Genomic DNA, 24,881 nt, shown 5'->3' with positions numbered 1-24,881 from the left:
GAAGCCGGGTTTAATAAGGTCTGGTTGCGAGGGCTGAGCTACACAGGGGGATAGCATCACTGACATAAGAAAAAACTGCAGTGCAGATGAAGATGAGAGAAAAAGCTAGGGGATCACTCCGGTTAAGGCATAAGATCATAGCATCTGGGAGGCTACGTGCCGATTCACGACCATTTTGTGGTCCGGCCTTAAATGTTTTGGAGGGAATTCCGCCTCTTTACCCCGGGCCGTCGTGATTGCTTTCTCCCGTGTACGTAAAACCTTGACTTTTATTTATAAGGTATGATAATTGTTATTATTTGATGTATATATTATCCACTACCTAAATAAAGGGGAGGCTACGACTTAAAAATATGACCTTTCTAACATTGTTGACAAAGAACGGTGCGTTGGTGTTTTCTATTTTAAAGATAAATCTGCCGTGAACGTTGATTCGTTTCAATCGTACGATCAGATAAGACGATCTAACCTTTTGCAAACAGTGTTCCCCTCTAATTGTGTACCGTACCCGGGGTGTAAAGGATAACAGACGACAAAAGCAGCTCAGGTGCTCCAACGCGGAAAGAAACAGCGGGAAGGAAATAAAACCAATACTGGTCGTCCAACTCCACGGACCAACGAGAATGTGCAGCTGCATCCAGTTTGCCGTGTGGGGTTTTTGCAATTTCCATGCAGAACACAGCGAGAACTATATGGCCCCGAAAAGATCTGTGAATGTACAGAGATTGGGTGGAGGACACCTACCTACCAAGAACCCCACTGGTAAGAAGGCTGAGATTAGGGGGCCATCTTGGAGAAGCCATAGGGGGGGAAGCCAGAAACTGCAGGACTAGAGACAGATGAAAGACAGGAACAAGGAGACCTGGAAAAAAAAAGGAGTGGACAAAGAACCGGGGGATTGAAAAGAAAGCACAACTGGGTGTGGCACTGGCCGACCAGCCGGCACCGCCACCGCTGGCTAGACCTGGAGGAGGGCGTTGGGAACCAGAACCTTTAGATCCAATTAAAATCCCACTTGCTCTCGTCTGCCCGCACAAGTGTCGCCGTCAAAACGCTGACACGACCTCGGAGCACCCAAACATTCCGCGGAGAAGCACGGGGGGTAGGGCGTTGTGGGAGTGGCACAGTGTAAGTTACACAAGATGTCATACATGGTTACGATGATGCATCAAACCAAAGCCTGGGTGTGACGAGGCGCCCCCTCCCCCACCCCTGCCCAACGCACGGTGGGAGAGCGAGTACAGGTATAACATTGCAGAGGAACCAGAAAGGCAGAAGGAAAAAAAACACGGTGATTGGATGGATTCCAAGGTTAAATGGATATAGTAACATGGAATTGGTTGCTACGTACCCGTCAAAAAATGGCGCCCAGCGCCTGTTGCTAGGCAGAGCGCATAAGAGTAAAGATGGCGGCCAGTAAATGGCAAACTGGGGAGGAGGAGGGCTCATCAGTTTTGATAAGCAGGGGGAAGGGTGTGGTTAGGCTCAGTTGCAACGGGGTGTGAACCATGCTTTGGCAAGAATGTGGAGAAATACAGACATCAACTTTCATATTAGGAATGAAATCATATCTTAGCGAGCCTATATTTTTGGCGCTCTGTCTAAGCATTCGCGCTTCCAAAATGAATACCTTATAAATTTCGAGTTTTAGATAGGTTCTGTATTTCTCATGCAAATGCAGACACTGTCAGGCACAAATGTAAGCAAGAGGTAAAATAAATGTATCTTATCTGGGCTTTCTGACAGGGCGGGACGCTCAATGCGAAGGTACAAACGCATCACATTCCTGTGAATTATATTATACGAAGGAATGACATATTAAACATTGTTTGGAAGACACATTTCATCAAACGATATGCATGTTTATTACTTATTACTTAGTGCTAAAACATTTTGAACATGGCTGCGAAAAAGAGTCAGAGACGATTGATGTAGATCAAGAGAAAATCTGATAGTTTGATTACCTCTCTTCATTTTCCAAAATATAATACATATTTACAATATATTAAAATATTTTAGAAAAACTAATATTTAGCCTTTATCTTTTCAAAGAAGAGTAAGGGAAATATCAAAATTCAAATGCATCACACAAATTTAAACATGGCTTACCTTTGACCTCGGAATCTCACGTGGTAGTTTGAGGCTGCAGTGGTGCTTCTCTCCATTCAGGGCATGAGACTGCATGATACTGATACAGATGCTCTGGAAAGGCAAAGAAAGGTCATTCAACAGATTCAAACTGCATACAGATTGAACACTGTGTACATCATTTAAATGATTGCAAGAATGTGGTCTACCAGACTTTTTAAAATGTGTACATTCATATAAAAATAAACACTCAAGTAATAAAAAATGGGTCAGTCTCCAGGGGGCTTCATAATCAATGTATGAAGACTGTAGAGATTTATTTTGGACTAAATTCAAAATGTTTCATGCTATTAAGAACTCATTTTATAATAACACTTATTTTGGATATTTTGTTTTCCAACGCCGATTGATTCACAACGTTAACTACAGATATCTAAGGATTCCTAATAAGCACCATTTAAAATTGCATTGTTTTAATGGCAACGTATAGCCTCTATGTGTCACCAAGGTCATGTAATTTCAGAATTTGCCACGTATGGATATCACTAAGGTCCTAAGATACCTATTGATGCATTTATGTGTACACTTTTGAAACTACACTTCGACCAGCTTTTACTAATATTATTTTTTATATAGTTCATATTTAACCAATACTTATTCTTATGGGGGCAAACTGCTGTTTGAATCAATTGGGGATTGAAGTGTCATTCATCACTGATATTGGGCTAAATTACCTACCCACTATTATGACTATATGATCTGAGCATCATGCCTTAACTTTAAAGAAACAATTATATTACACCCCTAATTTAACACCAGACACTATATTAAATGTCTCAGTTCCCTCTTAGCTATGCTCTGTGTTATAAGATGATTCGAGATATTTAAATCACTAGCCCTTCTAAGCACTACATGACTAAATATTATGAGCGGGTCCGAGAAGGAGGCCCACAGCCTAATTATGACAGATAATAAGTTGCGTCAGCTAAGGGGTAAGGGAAATTCATAGTATACCAGCGAGAAAGCGGGCCCGACGTCATAGATTATAGTTTGTAGTGTTAAAATAACTGAAGAAACATTCCAATGTCAAGTATGTCCCCAATGCTAACAGGTAGCCTACAGGCCGGTTCAGTGCATGGGGCTGGAAATTAAAACATTTAGAGGAAATCGCTGTAAAAACAAGAAATTAATTAAATAAATAAATACTAATAACAGGCTATTAATAAATTGTTCCAGATGAAAATTAGTCCTACTGTCAAAATAAAGCAATTTTACATTTGTTTGAGAAATACAAGTTAAAACGAACACGATAAACAGGCAACCATCCATCCGTCAATCATCCAGGGGTGTCAGGAAAGGTGTGGAAAATAACTCCTCCATGTTCCTACATTAAGGCCTGGTAGAAATGCTTTCTCTTCAAAGAAATTACAATTTTAATTCCAATTCATTCTCCACAACCTTTGACATGAGCATATAACTCAAACTGTAATTTGATATGCCATTCTGCAAGGACCGCAGTCTTAAAAATCATAAACGACCCACCCATTTCACCTAGATGAACGCCACATTAACCTCAGCTATCTTTTATTTAAAAAAATACAAATTGATGGACCACAATCATTTGACCATTTATTATATCCCGACGTTGCAACAATTCACCATGGTTCACACAAACCGACCGTGGAAAAAAAGCAATTGATCTTACTTTCATTCACAGCACCTGCTACTCATTCAGGATAGTTCAAGACCTCCATAAAAGAAGAATCCGCAAACCCTATAAGGCGACAAATAAAACCGCTGTGACGCACGTTAAACTAAAGCACGTATCCTATTGATAAGGCTATGTATTTATGCTACATACCACGATCCGCTAAACGGCGAGTGAGGCCCCTGATTGGCTGAGGCCCTTAAACAAAGAACGTGAGAAGAGTCAGCGTGTTGCAAGAATCCAATGATGGTTTTTAATAACACATGCCTGATCAAAGAGAATACAGCCACTTAAATAAAATATTGAATGCATAATTAATTGTACAGTACCCTATGTACAGTAGTGCTGTGATGACATGTTTTCATGTGTAGCACAGGTCCGACCTAAGCTAGTGGATTTGGGAGAGGGGGATAGGCTATAAGATATGTGCTATGAATACACTGAACACTTAGGCTACTAAGCATTTACAGATCTTGGACATACACACATCTATTTCAATATTAGACAAATATCTTATCAAACGTGATGAAATATTTAAAATATGCTATTTATTTGTTCTACTTTAGTTCGTAAAACATATATAACGATATGAGTAATGCCCCCATATTTTTCGCGTACTTTTTTTTAACGACCTACATTCAACGAAGACCCCTAAGTTACATTCAGCAAAAACATTCGTTTTACATTCCAATAACTTGTTGTTATGTCAATTTAAGTTGTGTCATTACCTTTCATATACATAATGAATTAAAATGCATTTCCTTTTAAAGCATTTACTTGTTATGGTCTATGCTGACCGTCCATACCATACGTAATGCACCTGCCCGTCGTGTGGGAAAACCGTGAGGTGATGTACAAAGTATATAGGCCTACTTTTCTCCTGATGTCTCCACCCCAGATTAACCATGTAGCGTTCTGCACCAACTGCTCACTATATTAAGAGTGTACTTTCAGGTTAACACCTGGATCATCCGTTACATTCCAAAATGTGTTTCACACAACATCCACAGAGATACATGTAGTTATATGCAATATAATGCACTGCGACTATTTAAGACGTCACATAAAGGCCCCTCAAATGGAAAGGCACGAGCAACTCAAATAGACTGTATGTTATTGTTATTAGTATTATTATTATTAGTAGTAGTATTATGTTTTGGTGAAAAGGAGTCGACGCCGCTGTGGCACGTGTACCACCCATTCACGATGCTCTTCTGAAAGGGCGAAGGGGACGTCGTAAAAGTTCGTGCGCTTGGAGCGAACCCAGTCTGGCCACACGTGTACTGAGACGCCTCGGACCTGTAGCCGCCCCCTCCACCCCCCCGCTGCATCAACAAGGGGTCCAAGAGGGCCTGCGACCTGTGTGTCGAGTAATCCAAACTGTTGTCAAATGTGTGATGGAAACGTGACCTGAGGGTCGAGTCATCTCGGAGGTTCTCTGGGGACAGGGACTCTTGACCCGTGCTGGTGGTGGTGCTCGGGGTGACGGGGGGCTGCACGCGCGCCACCCTGGCGGTAACGGAGGGGGTGGGTTCACGTCGGTCCGCCGTCGCTTCAGGTGACCTGGTGGCCTTCTCGATGTCGTCTTCGTCGGCGTCGCGCGCTTCGCTCTTGGTGGTGACGTAGGCCTTGCAGTGGAGCTTCATGTGCTTGCGCAGGGAGCTGGGGTGCGTGTAGCACTTCTCGCAGCCCCTGACTTTGCACATATAGGGCTTATCGCTCGAGTGCACGTGGGAATGCTTCTTTCGGTCACTGCTGTTAGCGAACCTCCGGTTGCAGCCCTCGTACTCACATTTAAAGGGCTTTTCACCTGGATAGAAATAGAGAATGATTTAGGTCCGTATGCGTGAAAAGACAAAAAAAAATAATAATACTTGAACAAATTGGGCTCTATAAATCTTATTTGTAAATGGGGCGACCATAAGCACTGTGGTTTGACAGTCAATCCTATGCTTCTATTGAAGAGAGAGTGTGTGTTTGGTGTGTGTGTGTGTGTGTGTGTGTGTGTGTGTGTGTGTGTGTGTGTGTGTGTGTGTGTGTGTGTGTGTGTGTGTGTGTGTGTGTGTGTGTGTCCATATCTGTACATTTTATGTCTCTATATAGTGTATTTTTAAGCTATTAAGTGTTCCCCGTTTAGATTTTCGAAGTAAATATGTGTAAAAGTGGCAATGATTGCCGAATCTATGTCAATTTTAGAGGCACATATTTTATAAAAAATAAGATTTCCTAACAGTCAGAGTATGATCATCAGAGTCAATAATATCTGGATATTTATCAATGTGCCATACTTTTTTTTGAGAAGCATTAAGCCTTATGCTGCTTCATAGACACAATTCAGCATAGCTTTACAGTCTTCATTTATAGCCATAGATGTACTATATGCCTACATTGAGTTTAGTCCCTCTATGAGTTTAATCCCTATATGGTCTAGCTATTTTACCATTTTAACAATTAATTACGTGTCCTAATGGTTATGACATACACGTAGGGTGCATTTTAATCAATTTGTTCTGTCTGTTTTTTTCCCTAAATTGTGTAGCCCTAAACACAATGTGATTTGATTGGAGCAGCTGAATCCTAATGGCTTCCTGTGCCCAATGGGCCTATCTTCTTTTTGTTATTACAACACAAATTCTCAATAGAAAATTAAACGTGTTTACGAACTTGGTCTTTGTGAATTATTAAATTCATTCAATCAACAAAAGGCCCATCTATAAGCCTACTTCAAGGAAACCGAGTTTAAAACAGCCCAACATTAGACCGTTGCAGATGTAGGCCATTAGGCCTACTAGGCCTTCTCTGCGTGCACAACCGCTACTACTGTAAAGAAATGTAAAATAATTTGGGGAAAAAACACGAATGTTTTTATTCTCTTTTCATCTTCCAAGCTGAAGATCCCTGACTGCCTGGTGATTCCTGCGCGGGCGCAGAGGAGACAAATCCCTGGGAGGCACCGACGGTGGCGTACACGCTACGTCACGACTTTCCGATGCTCCCCTATTTATTTATTAATTTGAATGAATGGAAGGGAGAAGAAACCCAAACGCCCTGGCCTAACCGAGCCTTTAATGTATCTTCTGCTACTCTGCTTCTAAATGGCATCCGCCCCGTACTCACGCAACGAATTAACATGAACACAGAGAGAAAAGGTAAAGCGAAATATATTGATCACACATTCCTTTTTTTTGGCGACATTTAATCAACACAAATAAATAAATAAATAAAGGCAATATCAACATGGACATCATTGCAACGACAGAAGCAGCAGCACCAGTTAAAGCAAAACAACAACAGCCTAATAATGGTCATATAATAAGAATCGCATAATGCTTTCCAATATAAACAATTTATTTCAACATATTTATGGTTTGCAATGAAAATGTACGATTTGTTTATATTTCTATTTTTTTTGTATATTTGTAGTAATTATGAATGCATAGGCTATTAATTATGATGATTGATATAACTAATATATTATTGATTATGGGCTATTATTATAATCGTTATTATCTTTGAGAATAATAGTAATATGGTTGCATTAGTGTTGTCGTTATTAACCAACCTGTATGAGTCCTCTTGTGGATCTTAAGATTTTCAGATCTTGCAAAAACTTTTTCGCAGCCATGGAAAGGGCAAGGAAAAGGCTTTTCCCCCGTGTGCACTCTGACGTGGTTCACCAGCTTGTACTTGGCTTTGAAAGGCTTCCTCTCCCTCGGACAGTTCTCCCAGTAGCACACGTACTCAGAGTGCTCTGGTCCTCCGACGTGCTCCACTGTCACATGGGTGACAAGTTCATACATTGTGCCGAAAGTTCTGGCGCAGGGCAGCTTACCCATCCCCTCCTGGCTGTCGATCCACTTACATACCAGCTCATGTTTTTGATTTTGTTTAGGGCATCTGATGTAGGCGTCGCTCCCCCCACGCTGAATCGCCATATTCAGCGGCTTGTACAACCCCAGGAACTGGGTGACAAATTGCTGGTTGTTTCCCCTCGGGCTGATGGTTTGGCCATAGGGATGGGTCCGGGAAAGCAGGTCTCCTGGTAAACCATGCAGCATCATCTGACTGCCCAGATCTCGACTTGACTCGTTGGAGCAGTGGGCCTGCTCTTGATACGTGGTGAAAAAGGCATGGCTTCGGCTGTCTCTGCAGCCTGGAAGGTCACGATATCTCCCAATACCGCCATGTTGGTTAGTTCTCGATGCCAGTTGGTCAGTGACGGGTGGCATTCCGGCTCCGGGAAGATTGGCTCCAATGAGAATGCCCCTATGGTTGTGCTCTAACGGGTGGCTGGGGTATCCAGAGTCTGCAAAATGGTGAACCGAATGGTCAACATATGCACCAGACCTCGTCTCGGGGTAGTCTCGCAAATTGTGCGAGGGGCAGAGTTTTAAGGAACTGCCAGTGGGGTGCCCCATGTGCTCCCCTGCCAAAGGTGGCAGCACCACGCTGGGTTCACTATTGCTCTCCCCGGGGTTGACGCAAGAAAGAGGGCAGCCACTAAACCTCGACAGACTTGTCATGTTTTGTTGTGAGTTTGGCTATGCGTTTGCAAAAAAAATCAACCAATTCAGAATACTCAGGATATTTCTAGAAATCCTGTTTCCATTCCCCCCCCCCCCCCTCCCCCTCCCCCCTCTTGTAGGTAGTCTACAGGCCTATCATCTGCATGTTCAATTCTTGGCCGTGAACTTCGCATTAGCAGGGACCAGACTCAATTTCGTCAGAGTTGGTGTGAGTCCCATGCCGTTCACTTTGCCCTCTTGATTTGTGGCAATAACCGGGGTAGTAAAAATGCTTCGAAACAGGCCATGGTGCAATATAAAAGCACAGCAGGAAAAGCTGCTTTTAAAAAAGGGAGCTTAGGGATTGGTTGGAATGCGCTGTGATTGACAGGCGCTGGGTTTGTTTTAAAAGGGACACGCAGGCACTCGCTGCACGACTCCGTTTTCAAATATCGGAGAGAAAACGCTTTGAAATGTGCCGCGTCTGCTCCCAAATATTGGTGCCTCTTTAACTTCAGGCGCCATATTATGATGTCTATTATATACATTTCTGCAAGTTGATCGGGAGAATAACGGTCAGTCCATAAAACTGATTTTATTGAGGTTATCCAAATGCGTTTCAAGTGACTATGTTGGGATATTTGCCACCTTTTTTTCATTGTAAAGCTTGCCAAAAGTATTTACCCGTGAGAACAACAGGCTGGACTGTGGAATATGCAGCCTACTCCTTCCCTACGCAGATGAGAATAGGAACTGCTTGTTTACTTTTTGAATCTGAGACAACCATAGAGGCTGTCCATTGTGTAGCTGTGTGTCACATATAAAGGGGGAACCGATTTTTAAAGCAACAAGTCTACAAGGCACTTTTCTATTAAGTCTGATGGAACATAAAGAAAATCACGTCTTTCTTTTACTGTTTGATGGGTAAACAGCATATTTAAAACTTATTTGCTCGTACATTGTGAACTAAGCAAACCTTTACTGGATGGAATTAAACATTTACACATTTTATTTTATTTTAATCTTTAATCGAGAAATATCGAGAAATATCTCCTACATGTGAAAATGTTTTCAAGTCATTGATTGTCGACATGTGGGTCTCGAATGTGGAATACTTAACAATACTTTTTGAGTAACAGCAGTATTGGTAGAACAGTTGATCAGGTCTATCTCCCACTTTTCCTTGTATAGGCATGCTCTCCAAGCTCTATCAAGGTGACATGACAAGCATTATACATCTAAATCCCAGTGTTACTTAAAAGTGGAGTCTATTTTTAATTTTGTGTTCATTCATGCAAACAATACAGGTTGTCTTCATAAGAGAGGACAAAATAGAGTTTGAAGAATCGAAGTTGTCTACCTCAAGAGAGTTAATGGTTAATTAAATTCTTTATTTGGCAGATTGTTATTCTTAGAAACTCATCTGCAATGCATTCCAAAGCAATAGAGACTTGACAGTAAACGCCACAAGACAAACATCGGCCAAACTCCATACCATGGCTGTAATAGATGCTCATGTTTGCCAACCTTTAACCCAGCACTTTCTTTTTAAAGACTTAGTGTTAATACCTGCACATGAAAACTGATATGTCACGTAGATGGTCTCTGGAACATGCACCATGAAAAATAAGATACCTTCTTTTAGGTCTTGATGCATTTCAGTCTTGATGCAAGTCTTGATGCATTTCATTGTGAATAGTTTAGTCTGCTGTAGGCCTACATGTAATTCAGACCATGCAATGGCGGCATTCAATTTAATCACTACGCTTGATATTCTCTATTACAAAGCCATAAAACTCGAAACAGAAATATGTTCTACATTTCCGATATAATGTTCTACAATAAGTTACAAAATCGTATTCCACAACTATTATCTAAAAGGTTATACATAACAACGGTAATTATGTTATGTATCTCAATGGGTAACTAAATGTATCTCAGAATAACAGTAAACAACAAACAAGCCGGCATCTTTAATGTAGCTAGCAGCTGTTTACAGTTGTACAGTGAGTAAATAAAGTTGTATCGCGTGCGGTGATTTGATTCTATGCCTTTTAACCAGCCAAATCTAAGTTGGGAAAGAAACACAGCTTAAAGATTTCAATAAAACTCATTCAAACTGTAATACTGTGTGAGTGAAGGCTCTTTATATTATATATAACGGCCATAACTTAATCAAGGAGAAATTCAATTACCAAGGAGATTCACACATGGAGGAATGGCACTGAAGTAAATTGTGGGATTTACTTCTCTCCTTACTTCTGGGATATGACAAGGAATTTTTAAAGAAAAAACACCTGTCGCTATGTCAGAGAACTTTACTCCATCCGTCTCTCAACTAAATGAACTGCTTTCACATTGTTAAGTATGTGCATAACCCTTAGAAAGGTATCAGCAGGTAGCGCTTTAAGTTGCTTCGCAGGTCTGTGAACCATGTAAGCTGTAACACGTTCTTCAAAACTGAAATGAGAAACAAAGGTCAAAAGGTTCAGCCCGTGGTTTGTATGTGAGTATATGAGAGAACACTGTTGAGCAAGAAGAAAACATACTAAGTTTGCGTTTAGTAGCATGCTTGCCACCCTGTGCCTGTGTGCGTGAGGGACCGTGTGTGTTTGCAGGTGTGTGTTTGTGTATGCGCCTGTGTGTATGTGACAAAAGCCTGAATTAGATTTGTTTGTAGATGTACAAGCATATCTTTAATGTGTGTATGTGTGTGTGTTTGTGTGTGTGGGGCCGTGTGTTTGTGAGTGTTTGTGTGTGTGTGTGTGTGTGTGTGTGTGTGTGTGTGTGTGTGTGTGTGTGTGTGTGTGTGTGTGTGTGTGTGGGGGGGGGGGGGGGGGGTGATGGACCTTGTGTTTGCGTGTGTGTGTGTGTGTGTGTGTGTGTGTGTGTGTGTGTGTGTGTGTGTGTGTGTGTGTTGTGTGTGTGTGTGTGTGTGTGGGTGGGGGGGGGGTGATGGACCTTGTGTTTGTGTGTGTGTGTGTGTGTGTGTGTGTGTGTGTGTGTGTGTGTGTGTGTGTGTGTGTGTGTGTGTGTGTGTGTGTGTGTGTGTGTGTGTGTTCGTGTGTGTGTGTGCGTGCGTGTATGTGTGTGTGGGCCGGCATGTGTGTTTTTGAAAAAAAGACCTGCACTTCTACATGAACTTACAAATATGTGTGTATTGAAATTAAAAGGGGAAGGGCTGCAAAATGAACCTGTTACACAAATGAACAGGTTCGGAAAGCACACATTTGCAAATGGATGCTCATATCACAGCAAGAATTCAATGAGTCGACATCAGTCAGGAAAATAAAAACACAAATCCCAGCAGAGAATTACACAGCAGGTCACATAGTATGGACATCACATAGTATTTCAACAATTGCTAAGCGTATGGTATAACTACACTGTTGTTGAATATCCTGATAAATTAATAATATACAGTTATATTCTAAACTAAATGAGGCTCCTTTGTGGTGTACGACTGCAGAGCGCCTACACATCTGGGTAACAATTTCACTTTCACAAATATGATATCTAAGCCTCCACAGACAGCCGACCCATGATCAACCCATGAAATCCAAAACGTTTATACCCATGTATGAACCGATGCAATAAAACCCAGCCCTCTTGTAAATGTGATCATAAAAGCTAACTTTTACTACTGAACATTTTAACATGATTGTTGGTAAGGCCATTTTATGTAGTTTTTCATCTAGTAATGATTGCCTAAATTAAGAAAAAGTTATTTTTTGAATTTAGACATTTAAGAGAAATAATGCAAAAAAATATGTATTAAAGATCAACCATAAATTTGAAATTTAGAAAAAAAATATATATATATCCAAAATATGAAAGACTATGTTACCTTTGTACATCCACACACAATATGTAAATGTGTTGTTGTCAAATTAAGGGGCATGCAACTTATTGTTATGTTTATTTTATTAGGGTTGCTAAAATAAACAAACTAAAAATGTGAGGCAGAAGAAATGGCTACAAAGAGAACCAAATCAACACATACAGCAATGGAAAGAGAACGAAATGTTTAAAAATATTGAATTCACTTTTTCTTTGGCCTACAGGGTTAGCTTTTGGCCTTGTCTAAATCGTTCACAAACACATTAGTGTCAGGGCAGCCTAACGGACGGTTGAGCAGGATATATCAGGTCACACACAACTAAGCTGGCTACATGTTAACCAAGACGATGATCTGATAACGCTCTATAGCATGCATAAATGCTTGCATATAATATTTAGGGAAATTATGTCTGTGGAAGCAACAGACACGATAACAATATGGACAATACCAAATAAAGGTCAAGTGTTTACCATTAGGGTTGCCGTTAATGCTCCACTCTTTTCCAAAATGAGCGCATAGGCCTACATCTGCGAGGTGTTTCGACAAGAATAATTTTTTTAAGTAAATGCGCATGCTCAGTCAGAAAAGCTTATGGTGTAACCAATGACTACACTGAATATTTTCCTTTTCCACCACCCAATGAGTCAGCCCGAACAGTATTTACCAAAAGGCTGCACAGTTTGTTTTCACAGCTCCTTATTTAGGTGGGCCATACTTTCATCAAGGTAATCCTTGATGTAAGTTAAGTCCAGGAAATATAAAAAATAAATTATAGATATAGGCCTACAAGGTTATATGTGTATAAAAAGTAAAGTAATTGGCTAATATAAAAACAATACATGCCTACGTGGGCCTTTAACAGAAAACCTCAAATATAACAAAAAATAGAAGTAATCTTATGATTTTAACTATGAATTACGTAATTCTGTCATTCTGTCGAAAATGGCACCACCAATGGAAAATACAGAATTGTTGGAAATTTTTCTTTCTGCATGCTATTTAACAGTCAAACTTTATTTGTCTTTAGTCGTCGAGCAAGAGCTGTTCCGGATTTAATAATGAAATCCACCTTTCTGGAGGGCAGTGAATATGTTACTCTTCAGCTTTGGCTCATAAAATGTTCCATTAAACACTATTATCTACATTCTGCAGTATTTATTGGTGTAGGGCAGATGGAACATTTGCCTATACCAGTCAATAGTGTGAAGTCCTCATGTGTCATTGGGCCCATAAAGCATAGAGCAGGGGACGTTAAGGAAACTTAACTGTCTGTCACTTGCAGACGGTTCACCAAAGGTCGCAATAAACCTAATCTCCAACACTGCGAAGCAAACTTAGCGTAACTTTCTCCCATACCGCCCCCCCCTCCACCCAAACACCCCTCCCCACCGGCCCCCCTCCTCCTCCCCCCCCCCCTATCCCTCTCTCTTCTACCCTCCCTCTAGCTCTCAGTGCAGGCCTATGTATATTCGTGGGTGTGGGGGGAAAAAAAGAAAGAAAGGAAACGTGTACATGTGTACGTGCATATACGTACGTGCGCGGGCGTGTGAGCGCATCGGAGGAGGAACGCGAGTGTTCATGGGGAAAATGCGGGTAGGAAAAAATACTCGTTGATTGTTTAGGAAAGAAAAACTTGGTGGTAAAGTGAACAGCCGACGCAACTAAATGGGAAAAAGTATATATATACATAACGTTATAGGCCTACACAAATGTATCGATCTATAGATAGCTTGGAGTCCGAATGCAACGATTAAGAAATTCGAGAATTGCAAACTTCCGACAGCATCTAAATGCGCACACATCACAAATGCACAGGGCGTAGCCCATTCCGAATTGATTAATACTGCAATGATTTAGGACGAACTGATTTAGGACTATAGGCTAATACAAAAATGTGAAACTCACCCATTAGTTTAATACTTCTCCCGAGGTAAAGTTTAGGGAGTGACTGCGGGTTGGACAGGGCGCGAGAGCAGAATGAAGGACTGATTTGAAAACTTTCCTTTTTCTTTTTTTCGAGACGTTAAAATAAAGCCGGTGAGCTCCTTCCTGGGACAGATTGAGGGGAAAGGGATGTGAAAGGCTTGAAGTTATAAAGCGCTGCTTGAGGCACTCAACGCGTCTCTGTATTTGATCAGATTCTGTGCGTCCTGCAGCGAGTCAGCGGCAACCCTGCAACCCGCTCAATGGCACGGTTCTTTTGGGTTGAGCAAAAAAAAAGAAGAATATATAGAAATGCAAAAAAGCATGCATATTAAAATTACTGACGTATTTCTGTCTGTTTAATCTTCTTTAGTCGTAAAGGTTTTTTTCTGGGGCGTTGGGATAGGCTATAATCCAACTTCGCCAACTCTACATTCTAGTTTTAGTAATTGAACATAAAACTATTCACGGATGGAAAATAAAAGAGAGAATGCATTTAGAGATGGATGATAGATAGATTGATAGACAAATTGCTTTTTCTGCCGCATCCTGGTGTAAACGAAACAAATCTAATGTTACTTCATGCCTGAAACTTGTAGGCCAAAAAAGTTGCAATGTTTTACACACATGTCTTTAAACTTTATATTTTGGCTTACGTGCAGATTGTGGTAAAAAATAATAACAATAAGATTGCACGACCAGTGAACTGTTCATATAGTAAAGTAATTGTCATTGGATTTCATACAGTACAAAAAACAACAACTACGCTATTAGCGCTCAGTTCTGGCTGTAAAATAACGCTTGCGCTATCCAATGAAATCAGACCATTGAGACGAAATGCCATTTCTAATACCGAACCTTGCCAATCAACTGAAATCTAGCCAATTATCTCCCTCCTTTTCAGTCACGTGTGAAAGAGGTAGCCGAACCCTCATTGGGTGTCGTAGCACTGCCTCCCGAGTTCATTTATGTGCTGGGAGTGAGTGATTGACTTTATCAGTCCAAGGACATCATTCGCTTGGAAAGGGGGGGAAGTTTGATCCTCTTTCTCACGGATCGCTATAACGGGAGTTTTTCTCGTAATTCTTCCCAGCGAAAGGATTTTTTTTCGGTTCAATGGGTTTTTTTTATTTTAATGTAGACTGTTGAAGAAAACGCCTTCCAACCCACGGTACGATCTCCGAAGCTTCTGCGTTCCGCTAAACTGGAATTGTACCTAATTGTATTTTGTTTTTTCTTTCACAAGTTGACTCAAGCTCATGACCATGCTTCTCGATAGCGGTCCGCAGTTCGCGTCGTTAGGAGTAGGGGGGTTCGGAGCACCACGGCACCACGAACTGGGGAACAGAGACCCGGGGCTGGGACTCAACCCCTTCTCAGACTCCCACTCGGCAGCTTTCAAAATCAGCCCGGTGGCTCACGAGATCGCATCCAGCCAGTCATCAGCGTTCACCCCGCAAGCCACTGGATATGCAGCTGCCCTGGGACACCCTCACCACGGCGGACAGGTGGGCTCGTACGGAGGGGGACCGTTCAATTCGACCCGAGACTTTCTTTTCCGAAACCGTAGTGTGGGAGAGTCCGCGGCGTCCAGCGCCCAGCATGGGATCTTTGCAGCGTCGGCGGGGTCCCTGCACGGACCGCCTGGGATGGCCGATAACCCAGGACATTTGTTGTTTTCGGGGCTCCACGACCAGGGGGTGAGCCACTCTTCACCCAGCGGACATGTGGTCAACAGTCAGATGCATTTAGGTTTGCGCGGGGACATTTTTGGAAGACCTGATCCGTATCGTCCAGTCGCGAGCCCTCGGACGGACCCCTACGGAGCGCAGCTCCACAACTACAACCACCCGATCAATATGAATATGGGCATGAATGTACCGACGCACCATGGCCCGGGAGCGTTTTTCAGATACATGAGGCAACCCATCAAACAAGAACTGTCGTGTAAATGGATTGACGAGAACCAAATTCACCGGCCTAAGAAGACTTGCGACAGGACTTTCAGCACAATGCACGAGATGGTAACGCATGTCTCCATGGAGCACGTTGGGGGCCCAGAACAGAGTAACCACATATGCTTTTGGGAGGACTGCCCGAGAGAGGGCAAATCCTTTAAGGCCAAGTACAAACTGGTGAATCACATACGTGTGCACACGGGCGAAAAACCCTTTCCTTGTCCATTCCCGGGATGTGGTAAAATATTCGCCCGGTCGGAAAATCTGAAAATTCACAAAAGAACGCATACAGGTAGGCTATGTTTGTAACTATATATGTATTGCTATTTCTTGCTAAGCATTGCGCAATTCGCTGTGAAGAAATAAGATGCACGTATAACGCATTTGCATGGGCGTAAAAGGAGGCTTGTAACGGGGCTTGCAAAGTAAACAAATGTTGAGCTGCGGTTATCTAGGCCATGTTAGGTCGCCACAAGACTCTGGCATTTTTGAAAGTGTGAAAGTGAAATGTGTATTGTAAAAATGTGACTCTTACTTTAGTTCAGGCTACGTAGGTCTACACCACGTGCGTTTATTATGTTTCGCATATTCTTTAATGAATCCTAAAAATCAATCACCTGTTATTCAAGGTTAGTAGCCTAGGCCTATGGTTATCCTGCAATGTGTAGGACAGTAATCATAGCGGTGGAAGAAATGCTGAGCAATTACTTAAAATATAAAGAGTTAACATGAGTTATTTTAATGGCTATTGGCCTGCTCCATTTAGGTCGACGTTGGGTAGTTTGGGATTTGCCCTCTTTTCTAAACACAGATGAGGTCTAGGCCTACATGTGGTACAGTTCTGACCAGCATCATGTTTCTTTAATCTTAAGAGTAGGCTACCATGTGGCCTAATATAGTAAGATCATATTACAACGTGTGTATTGCCCTGGAGTAGATACGTTGTTCTGATTCAGTGTTTACAATATGAGTCGAGCCAGCCAAGCCAGCCAAACGGATAGCAGGCCTTTTGAGTGTGTAGTAGGCTAGCTGACACCGGCTAGATACAAGACGAGCTGGTAGCAGAGCGGCAACAGTGTGCGTGCGTGCGCGTGCGCGTGTGCGTGCGCGTGTGTGTGTGTGTGTATGTATGTGTGTGTGAAGACGTGTCGTGCAATCCTTTGCAAACATCCAGGTGGCCTTTGATGTGTGTTGCTGCGACCATTTAGACGTATCTGCCTATGTTAATTTGCGCATTTAAATTGATTTTTACAGGTGAGAAGCCGTTTAAGTGTGAGTTCGATGGCTGTGACAGACGCTTCGCGAACAGCAGCGACAGGAAAAAGCACATGCACGTCCACACATCTGACAAGCCATACATCTGCAAAGTGTGCGACAAGTCCTACACCCATCCCAGCTCTCTCAGGAAACACATGAAGGTAATTAAGGTCTTCATTACACCTTAAACACATTACGCACCATCCCAATCCCCCCGACAACTCCAGTCATTTATAACAAGGCTGCTTTGATACACTGTGTGCAAAGTTAATGGCCGTTTTTTTTTGTTGTTGCCCTAAGCTTGTTTATTAGGCCTATCTGTAAATTGAGTATTTTATATCTTATATCATTTCTTTATAGAGCCACATCGGCCAATATAGTTTTAGGTCGAGTTCTTCTATTTTGGCTGAGAACAGTTGATCCTAATGGACGTTTATCTTGCTTATTGCAGGTACACGAATCTCAAGGTTCTGAGTCATCTCCGGCAGCAAGTTCTGGATACGAGTCCTCCACACCACCAGTGCTGGTTTCAGCGAACACTGAAGACCCAACAAAAACGCCACCGTCAGTCGTACAAAACACGTCTGGGCAGCACGATGGACTGGCACCCAATTTTAATGAATGGTACGTTTGAAATCAAACACAGCATCCCTCAATGTGGACCAAAAAAGGTTTTATGAAACCTTAATAACTATTCACACCACGATGTACAAAATGGAATTGCAACAACGTGAGGAGATGAGAACAAGCCAACAAAAGCAGGCCACGTCCATTCTCAGGAATTAAATTTGACTTTTATTCCGAGTTTGGAAAAATCTAATAAATCACAAATAAAAACATATTAGGTACTTTCAAAGTATAAATAAATGTTTTCCTTTTATTTTCAGTTGACAGATCTCAGAAATTATTTTATTTTTCATTTTATGTATTTTCTCAAATTTTATTTAAAAAAGAAAAAAAGGCAGTTTATTTTACGCTGTTTTATATAATGGTGACCTAATTTTGTCGCCTTCCAATTGATTGTTAGTAGGCCTACTTCAAACAGTCTTAAGAAACGTGCCAAAGTCTTTGTCATGAACTTGAACAAAAAAAAATCATAAATAAATATTATACTCGTGAATGTATTTCCTTGTTTGATGGAGTCGAATCTGTTGTTATACGTCCGTTTTCAGGTGGAGAAATGTGGTATTAGGTTACGATTGTTACCATTAAATATAACGTTGCCTTTTGTTAATACCGTTGTAAATAGCCTACATATCCATGATGCCATATTTATCAATTTGTAATTTAATTATGGGTATGAGTTCTGAAACTTAAATGATATTTATGGAAATGTTTTCTAACAAGACTGTACAGTTTGGGTCATAACCAGCTTAGCATAGAAGAAATGAAAAACTCTAAAGCTCCAACATTGCGATTGTATTCTTTTTTTAACCAATACATGTGTCTTATTTGGATCTAAGATATCATCTATATGAATTTTATGGATTTGTCTATATATGATGCAAATATGTCTGTTACTTTATTTAGCTTATGAGACCATTGACATGTAAATCATGACCGTGCAGAGCTGAGTTTAAATGAGGTGAGGAGCGACCAAGCGGCTCTTTTTTTATATCCTCATTTGGGATGAATTAAACATTTTGTGTATTTTACTTTTATAGAGTCAGAGATAGATGTCAATTTGTAGCATAAATTCATCAGCCTTTTTCACTCGTGTAGACCTACAAGTTTAAAGCCGATGCGTGTTACATCCACAAACTCCAATTCTCCGTGACAGTTTTTAAGTAGGCCTACCTACTATTTTAAATTTAGTATCGCATCCCGACACATGAGCCAGATTGGCATCCTTAATAGTTCCATGTCTTTGTGAAGGTAGCCTATGTTTAATGTGAGCATCGGCAACAAATGGAACTGTCTCAACTCAGTATCTTCAAAATAAAAGTTTTTTTTGTCTGTCAGCTTGCATTGTTTTAAATGTACTTATTCTGTGTAACTAAGTGTGTTATTTGTTACTGTGGTGTTGCATATAGAGCAGTTTGATTACACATTTGCTTGTTTTGTGTGAGTAACGTGTCAAGATGACCATTTTGTGTTAACAAAATTAGTGAAAGGAATAGGTTATTAGATGTGGGTTCAGGGGAATACTTCCTGTGGCAAAAAGAGTTACAGCATTGCATTGTTACCTATTCTCAAGAATTCAATATTATGCATACACAAAGTTTATTGGGCTCCTATGAGAACAATTTCAGACCACCAGCACTACTTTTAAAACAAAAAAATGTAAAAACGGTACCTCTTGACAGTGATATATTAAATACGTTTATTTAAATAATTTAAGGAATATATGTTTTATATGCTATTTTCTATACCTTAATTTAAGAGAAGTACTTTTCTTATTCCAACAACCTTTCTGCCCAATGTCCGAAGTCCTAAAAATATCTGATGTATAAACAAAGCTAGAATGTGATGTTGTAACACTTTCTGGGAGAAATGGGTCAAGCTCCAAGTTATTCCTGAAAAGCAAAATGTTTTACTGATGAACTGTGTCACTGTGCCAGTTGGAGGCAAATTATGTTACAGCAGGAGACTTAGGCCTCGGCGATACCTAAAGATCATATAAGGTTCCTTGTACTTTTAGGCTACTGTACGTTGGTTTTTTGTTCTACCAACTATTTATGAAGAAATGTGAACGAAAGTTTTGACTGAAATTAAAAAAATAACATGTAAAGAGTATTTCGGACATGGACGTTAATTATTTGTTTGGCCCGTGTTGTGTTGCTGAGTGCGGCTAGTGTGTAGCCTGCGTTAGCATCGCTCCTCCATTCTCTCTGCACCGCAGCGTCTCCAGCTCACTTGAACTTGACACTGATAAAGGCGCCATCTTAGTATCGCGGTTCTGGGAAAGGGGGCGGGAAAGTTACGGAACCTATGGTCGCCTACTTTTTGTTATGTTTTTCTACAAACCCCCACTAAAAGAGAAAAGCAGCGAGAACGAGGCATGCTATATTCACCAAGGATTGTAGCAGTTGTTGCACAGATGATTAACAAACTAAAGCCAAGTGCTTAAAAATAGTAGCGACAGAGGGCAGTGACAGTGCACGAATGCCTAGTAGTAGGAGGCTGCGATGCAAAAGAGAGGAAAGGAGACTACGGTTAGTGGTCAATAAAGTGTGCAGTAGCATAGCCTACGTTTGATCTGCACCATGATCAGCAAATAGGCCTACAAATCAAATTGCGTTGAAGGATGTACACAGACTATAAGCGCACTTTATGTCTGAGAAGCGTTTTCTTATATATTTGAACAAAACAAGGATGCCTCTAGTCCTCCGATTTGATTCGCTATTGGTTGGATTTTCTCTTTTTTTTTTTTTTATAAACCGTGAAGTTTTACCAGCCCCCACTCAGTGTCCCCATCTCTCTGCTCTGCACGACCCTACCCCCCATCCCTTTCGACGAGAAACCGATTTAAGATTTTATTATTCAAATTCCCTTCCTTTGATTCGTGCGCAGGCGCCCTCCTGCATTTCACCACAGCGTTGTCTCTTCATGCACACGTCGTCGGGCGATTCCACGTCGTTCCTCGCTGACGCCGTGACGTCAAATGTCTCAGCTTTCTCGCCCTGTCTCTGAGCACTTCCATGAAACCCGTCTACATGAAAGATGATGTGTTGCATCCAAGCTATTACGATGGAAAATAGTCTACCCAATCCCCCAGTCCGTTTACTTTGACTGCTGCACCCTGCGACACAACGCACACGCTTTTATTATGATTATTGTAATATAACATACCCTGCACGGGGATACGATGATGTATAGTAAAGCCGAACGAGGACGCTTCAGTGTGAATAAGGGAGCAACTGAGAGTCACGTGATGTGCGCTGTTGACAAAAAATAGGGGCTGTCTGACGGTCTCTGTAATAGACGGCAGTGCGTTTATTGATATCGAGCTGCGAGTTCCCATAGCCTACAGCTGGTTGTACCTACTATCTATAAACTCACACGTGACGATAACAATATGTTAGCAGTGAGTGCATCAGCTCTTCGGCTTAGGCCTATAGGTTTTCGCTGCGGTATATAACCTTCGTTTTATGACACAAACCTCCGTCCGCGATTTATTTTTATTTTTTTTACAATTGCTAAAATCACAAACGTTATCTCTGCTAAACGGAAATCTTGGTCTTTTCTTAGACGGACGCCATCCTTTCATTCTCAGAGTAGCCAGCTCTTTGATGGCTGAGCGGGGCCGACCCCGGAGGAGAACAGACGGGCGACCGCTCACGCGCATTGTGTCCCGTCAGCGAGGCGGTGTCACTGAAGTCGCTGCTAAATGGTCTGATGCGTGGATTGCCAGATTAAACGGGAATGATTCCAACGGAATAGCTGTATCCTCTACCCTGTATCCTGAGGGTGGGTCTTAAGCATCCTTTTGGCCTAGTATATCCATAGATAACTGAAACCACGTAGGCTATTGGGCAACGTCTCAATTGCCGTGGGTATAGCCTATATGCACAATGAGGTAAACTGCATGTTTACGCATTCATTTATAACACCAATAACAACAATGTTTATCCTGCGATGGCTCTTTAAAAACAAAGCCACTATGGGTCGCGACGTAAAAAAACCGGATGATATAGGCCTATCACACCAAAAGAACACACATTGATCTGACAATGGGTGAATTACCCCTCCCCCCCGCCCCTGCCCCATTTGCCCTGTTGTCGCTAACCAATTACCGACGTGTATTTCACCTGGAGAGTGTTCCTGCATATATGCACTCACTAAGTAATTCAGGATGTGTCCTTAAAGCTTTTCAACATGTTAAATGACTTTTGAGATGCTAAGTGTGCGCCACAAATACTTTGTTATTTAGTTTAATTAGCAAAACGACTGTAGGGAAACAGCTGTCGGGCATTTAACATAGGCTACAGGTATACACCTATTCACCTTAATGAAGAAGAAAAAAGCTTTAAGAAGTTAAAGTTTAACACTGAAGCATCGAGTGAGGCAAGCATTTACCAAATAGAGGACATGACATAAAACATTAAATAAAAAATAAAATGTAATGCGATTCTTGAGATTCTGAACACTTCTACCCACGATGATCTATTTTACAATGGGCCAGTTAAAGATATAGGCCTATGCCACGAGTGTGGAGTGTGGTTATCCCATCACCCACGCCGTATAGCTCTCGAATAATATTTACATTATGAGGCGAGGATATAACAGCAAACTATCAATAGCATGTCCAACAGGAGACAGTAATTCCCCAACATCTGGTGCGGTGTCAGAAACTTGATGAATTCCCCATCATGAGCGGCCGTAAGAGTCAAAGCTAATAGGTCCCCGGGGTGAAATCCAGGAAAACGCTCATTCAGCAAGGCAGATGTTCGACAATTGTGCTGTGCGTTTGTCTTTTGACAGATATATTTTCAACACTTTTGAGAGGTGATAAATTAGCCATTGAAGTAGGCCTACGGTTTTTTGTGTGTTAGGCCCAAACACGCATGGTCTGACATGATCCGGGCTACTGTGTAGGCCTAGTACGAGAAGGCTTTTCTGACGTGAACCTATGAGTCTATTAGGTTGATTATTTTTCTAGCATGACTATAAGCCATATCAAATCTACATTCATCAAAACTTACTCAAAACTACTATTTAAAAAAGTACAGGCCTACTCGATTAAGCCTTTTGATTTACCCTGAGTTCTAAAGGTTGCATATATTCGATAGCTTTGTTAAACAAGCAGTTTGCAGTTATCTAATTAATCAATCAATTAAAATTACGATGAAGACGCCTTGGTGGCGTGTCATTCATTACGCAGCGTTGCTTCCCAGACTGGGCCTTTCATTCGTCACCGCTCCAAAACGCATTGCCCTCCAGAGACGACCCTAGGGTTCCGCTTGTGCATGTCATTCATTCGTGATCCACACCTTGCTTCGTACACCTCCCAGTTGTAAATCAGGTAAATAGACATGAGGACTATGCACGTGACGCTCCATACTGGCAAACATGATGAGTCTGACTCAACCCCCCTTCTGAATCAAAACCTTATCCTCACATTGGGCCCATACCTGCTTACAAAACAACCTCACTAGGTTAGCCTAAACATATAGTGCACAAATATTGAAAGGTAACGAAAATAATGAAATGAGGAATGAATGGACATTGATAAAGCATAATCTCACAAAATAATGCGGATAAAATGTCAGCAACTCTGCCGTTGAAGATGAAAGAAAGTAGCGAACAGGCCCTAATTAATATCGGTATCCTGCAAATATTAATCAAGACGACGCAGGCACAAAGGTTGCATTCCATTATCACATGTCTTTAATCCGGTATAGGTACGTCTAGGCATGGCACAGCAGGTAACCAGCAGTTGTGTTGATATAAAAGGAATTGTTTGCATTAGGATAGGCCTTATTTTTTTCTACCACTGACTCCCCAAAATCTGATATCTGCCACGATTTTATTTCTAGGAAAGCCAAAACAAGCATGCAGAGAAGAGGGATATGATCAATATGTTCCGTTGGTTTCGTCTATTTGTCTCGTAAATCACAATAAGTAGGCCTGCTTTGTCCAACACAGAGAGCAAAAATAAACACATAAACCGGCACAAATTGGCTCCATCATTATATGCCCACAGCTTTGAATATCTAACACCCACAACTGCAGCGAAGTTTGCATTATGGACAGTGTCTTACTTTAAAACTGTAACGCATGGCTTAGACAGACTTCAAAAACACAACACTCGTCTTCCGAATGTGTGTGTGTGTGTGTGTGTGTGTGTGTGTGTGTGTGTGTGTGGGGGGGGGGGGGTGGCTGAAATAACAAAATAAATAATAGTGTGCCTTCGAAACCTATCGCCTGCAGACACAAAAACACATGACAATATTGGCTTACCGAAAGACATACTTTGGACGTTGTCTTCGTTTTTATCCCTTATCGCATTTACTGTGCGCCAAGATGCTCCTGGCGTGACGTCAGACGCCAATTTAATGGTCCCTGACGGGGCACGTGGGGCATGTGGGACGGCGGTGTTGGTCCTGCAGAAGGCCGTAGAGGGCTGTCCAACCGCTGCATCCAGGTATGGGACACTGCTGCTAACTTTCCCCACAGCTTGTCTTCAATGTTAATACATTTAGTTTTTTATTCATTGTGTGTCTGCTCTGAAATATTCCTGGTACACTCCCTTCATTAACTGGATCCACTGTGCTTTGTCTTTATAAAAATGATTTGAATCAAGGTTTTCCACTCTTGAGGCAGAAAGTAGCGGAGAACAGGTTCCACGAAGCGATATGCTCAGTGCAGATCACCAACAAATAAACATAATAAAGAAAATAAATACGAATATAGCATGCATTGAAAAAGTGGACGAGTGATATAATGAATTAATAAAACGATTGCCAGTGCTTTCTTCAACTTCTGTCCACCCATGGACCCCCCCCCCCCCCCCCCCCCCTTTTCTTTTCAAAAAGCGATTACGATCACAATCTTTGAAGTAAACACAAGCATAGGGGATCAAGGTTTTAGCGGGAAGAGAGAAAATCAGGGAGAAGTGAAGTAGAAGGGGACATAAGAAACAGGTAGGAGGGCCTGAG

At 41.6% G+C, this 24,881-nt stretch overlaps 2 protein-coding genes and 1 long non-coding RNA gene across 5 annotated transcripts in view; 1 reads left to right on the top strand and 2 right to left on the bottom strand.

Annotated features, from left to right (window-relative positions):
- LOC132466019 (uncharacterized) overlaps window positions 1-2,520 on the bottom strand; it is a 35,507-nt gene extending 32,987 nt beyond the window's left edge. For 2 of the 3 annotated variants that reach the window (XR_009527724.1, XR_009527722.1), the window contains exons 1-2: window positions 2,110-2,520; window positions 745-1,786 (exon numbers count right to left, since the gene is read on the bottom strand). This is a non-coding gene — a long non-coding RNA (uncharacterized LOC132466019). The remainder of the gene's footprint in view (window positions 1-744; window positions 1,787-2,109) is intronic. The other variant, XR_009527723.1, reaches the window with a different exon arrangement.
- Window positions 2,521-4,024: 1,504 nt separating this feature from the next.
- zic6 (zic family member 6) lies at window positions 4,025-8,734 on the bottom strand. The gene is made up of 2 exons (XM_060063007.1): window positions 7,359-8,734; window positions 4,025-5,606 (listed from the first exon to the last, which is right to left on the bottom strand). Exons 1-2 carry the CDS (start codon window positions 8,317-8,319, stop codon window positions 4,894-4,896), a joined length of 1,674 nt encoding a protein of 557 aa, XP_059918990.1. The 5' UTR covers window positions 8,320-8,734; the 3' UTR covers window positions 4,025-4,893.
- A 6,285-nt stretch (window positions 8,735-15,019) lies between these two features.
- On the top strand, window positions 15,020-20,016 carry zic3 (zic family member 3 heterotaxy 1 (odd-paired homolog, Drosophila)). Its single transcript, XM_060063008.1, has 3 exons — window positions 15,020-16,315; window positions 17,278-17,441; window positions 17,732-20,016. Exons 1-3 carry the CDS (start codon window positions 15,325-15,327, stop codon window positions 17,912-17,914), a joined length of 1,338 nt encoding a protein of 445 aa, XP_059918991.1. The 5' UTR covers window positions 15,020-15,324; the 3' UTR covers window positions 17,915-20,016.
- Window positions 20,017-24,881: the final 4,865 nt, after the last annotated feature.

The sequence above is a fragment of the Gadus macrocephalus genome, chromosome 10 (assembly GCF_031168955.1).
Source record: "Gadus macrocephalus chromosome 10, ASM3116895v1".
Lineage (NCBI taxonomy): Eukaryota > Metazoa > Chordata > Actinopteri > Gadiformes > Gadidae > Gadus > Gadus macrocephalus.
Note: the sequence above shows the minus strand (reverse complement) of the source record. Positions and strands in the feature narration are given on the sequence as shown.

Coding starts and splice junctions, on each gene's coding strand:
- zic3 (XM_060063008.1), top strand. CDS start 15,325: ATGACCATGCTTCTCGATAGCGGTCCGCAGTTCGCGTCGTTAGGAGTA. Junction 16,316..17,277: donor TCACAAAAGAACGCATACAG/GTAGGCTATGTT, acceptor TGATTTTTACAG/GTGAGAAGCCGTTTAAGTGT. Junction 17,442..17,731: donor CTCTCAGGAAACACATGAAG/GTAATTAAGGTC, acceptor TGCTTATTGCAG/GTACACGAATCTCAAGGTTC.
- zic6 (XM_060063007.1), bottom strand. CDS start 8,319: ATGACAAGTCTGTCGAGGTTTAGTGGCTGCCCTCTTTCTTGCGTCAAC. Junction 5,607..7,358: donor CCACAAGAGGACTCATACAG/GTTGGTTAATAA, acceptor ATTTCTATCCAG/GTGAAAAGCCCTTTAAATGT.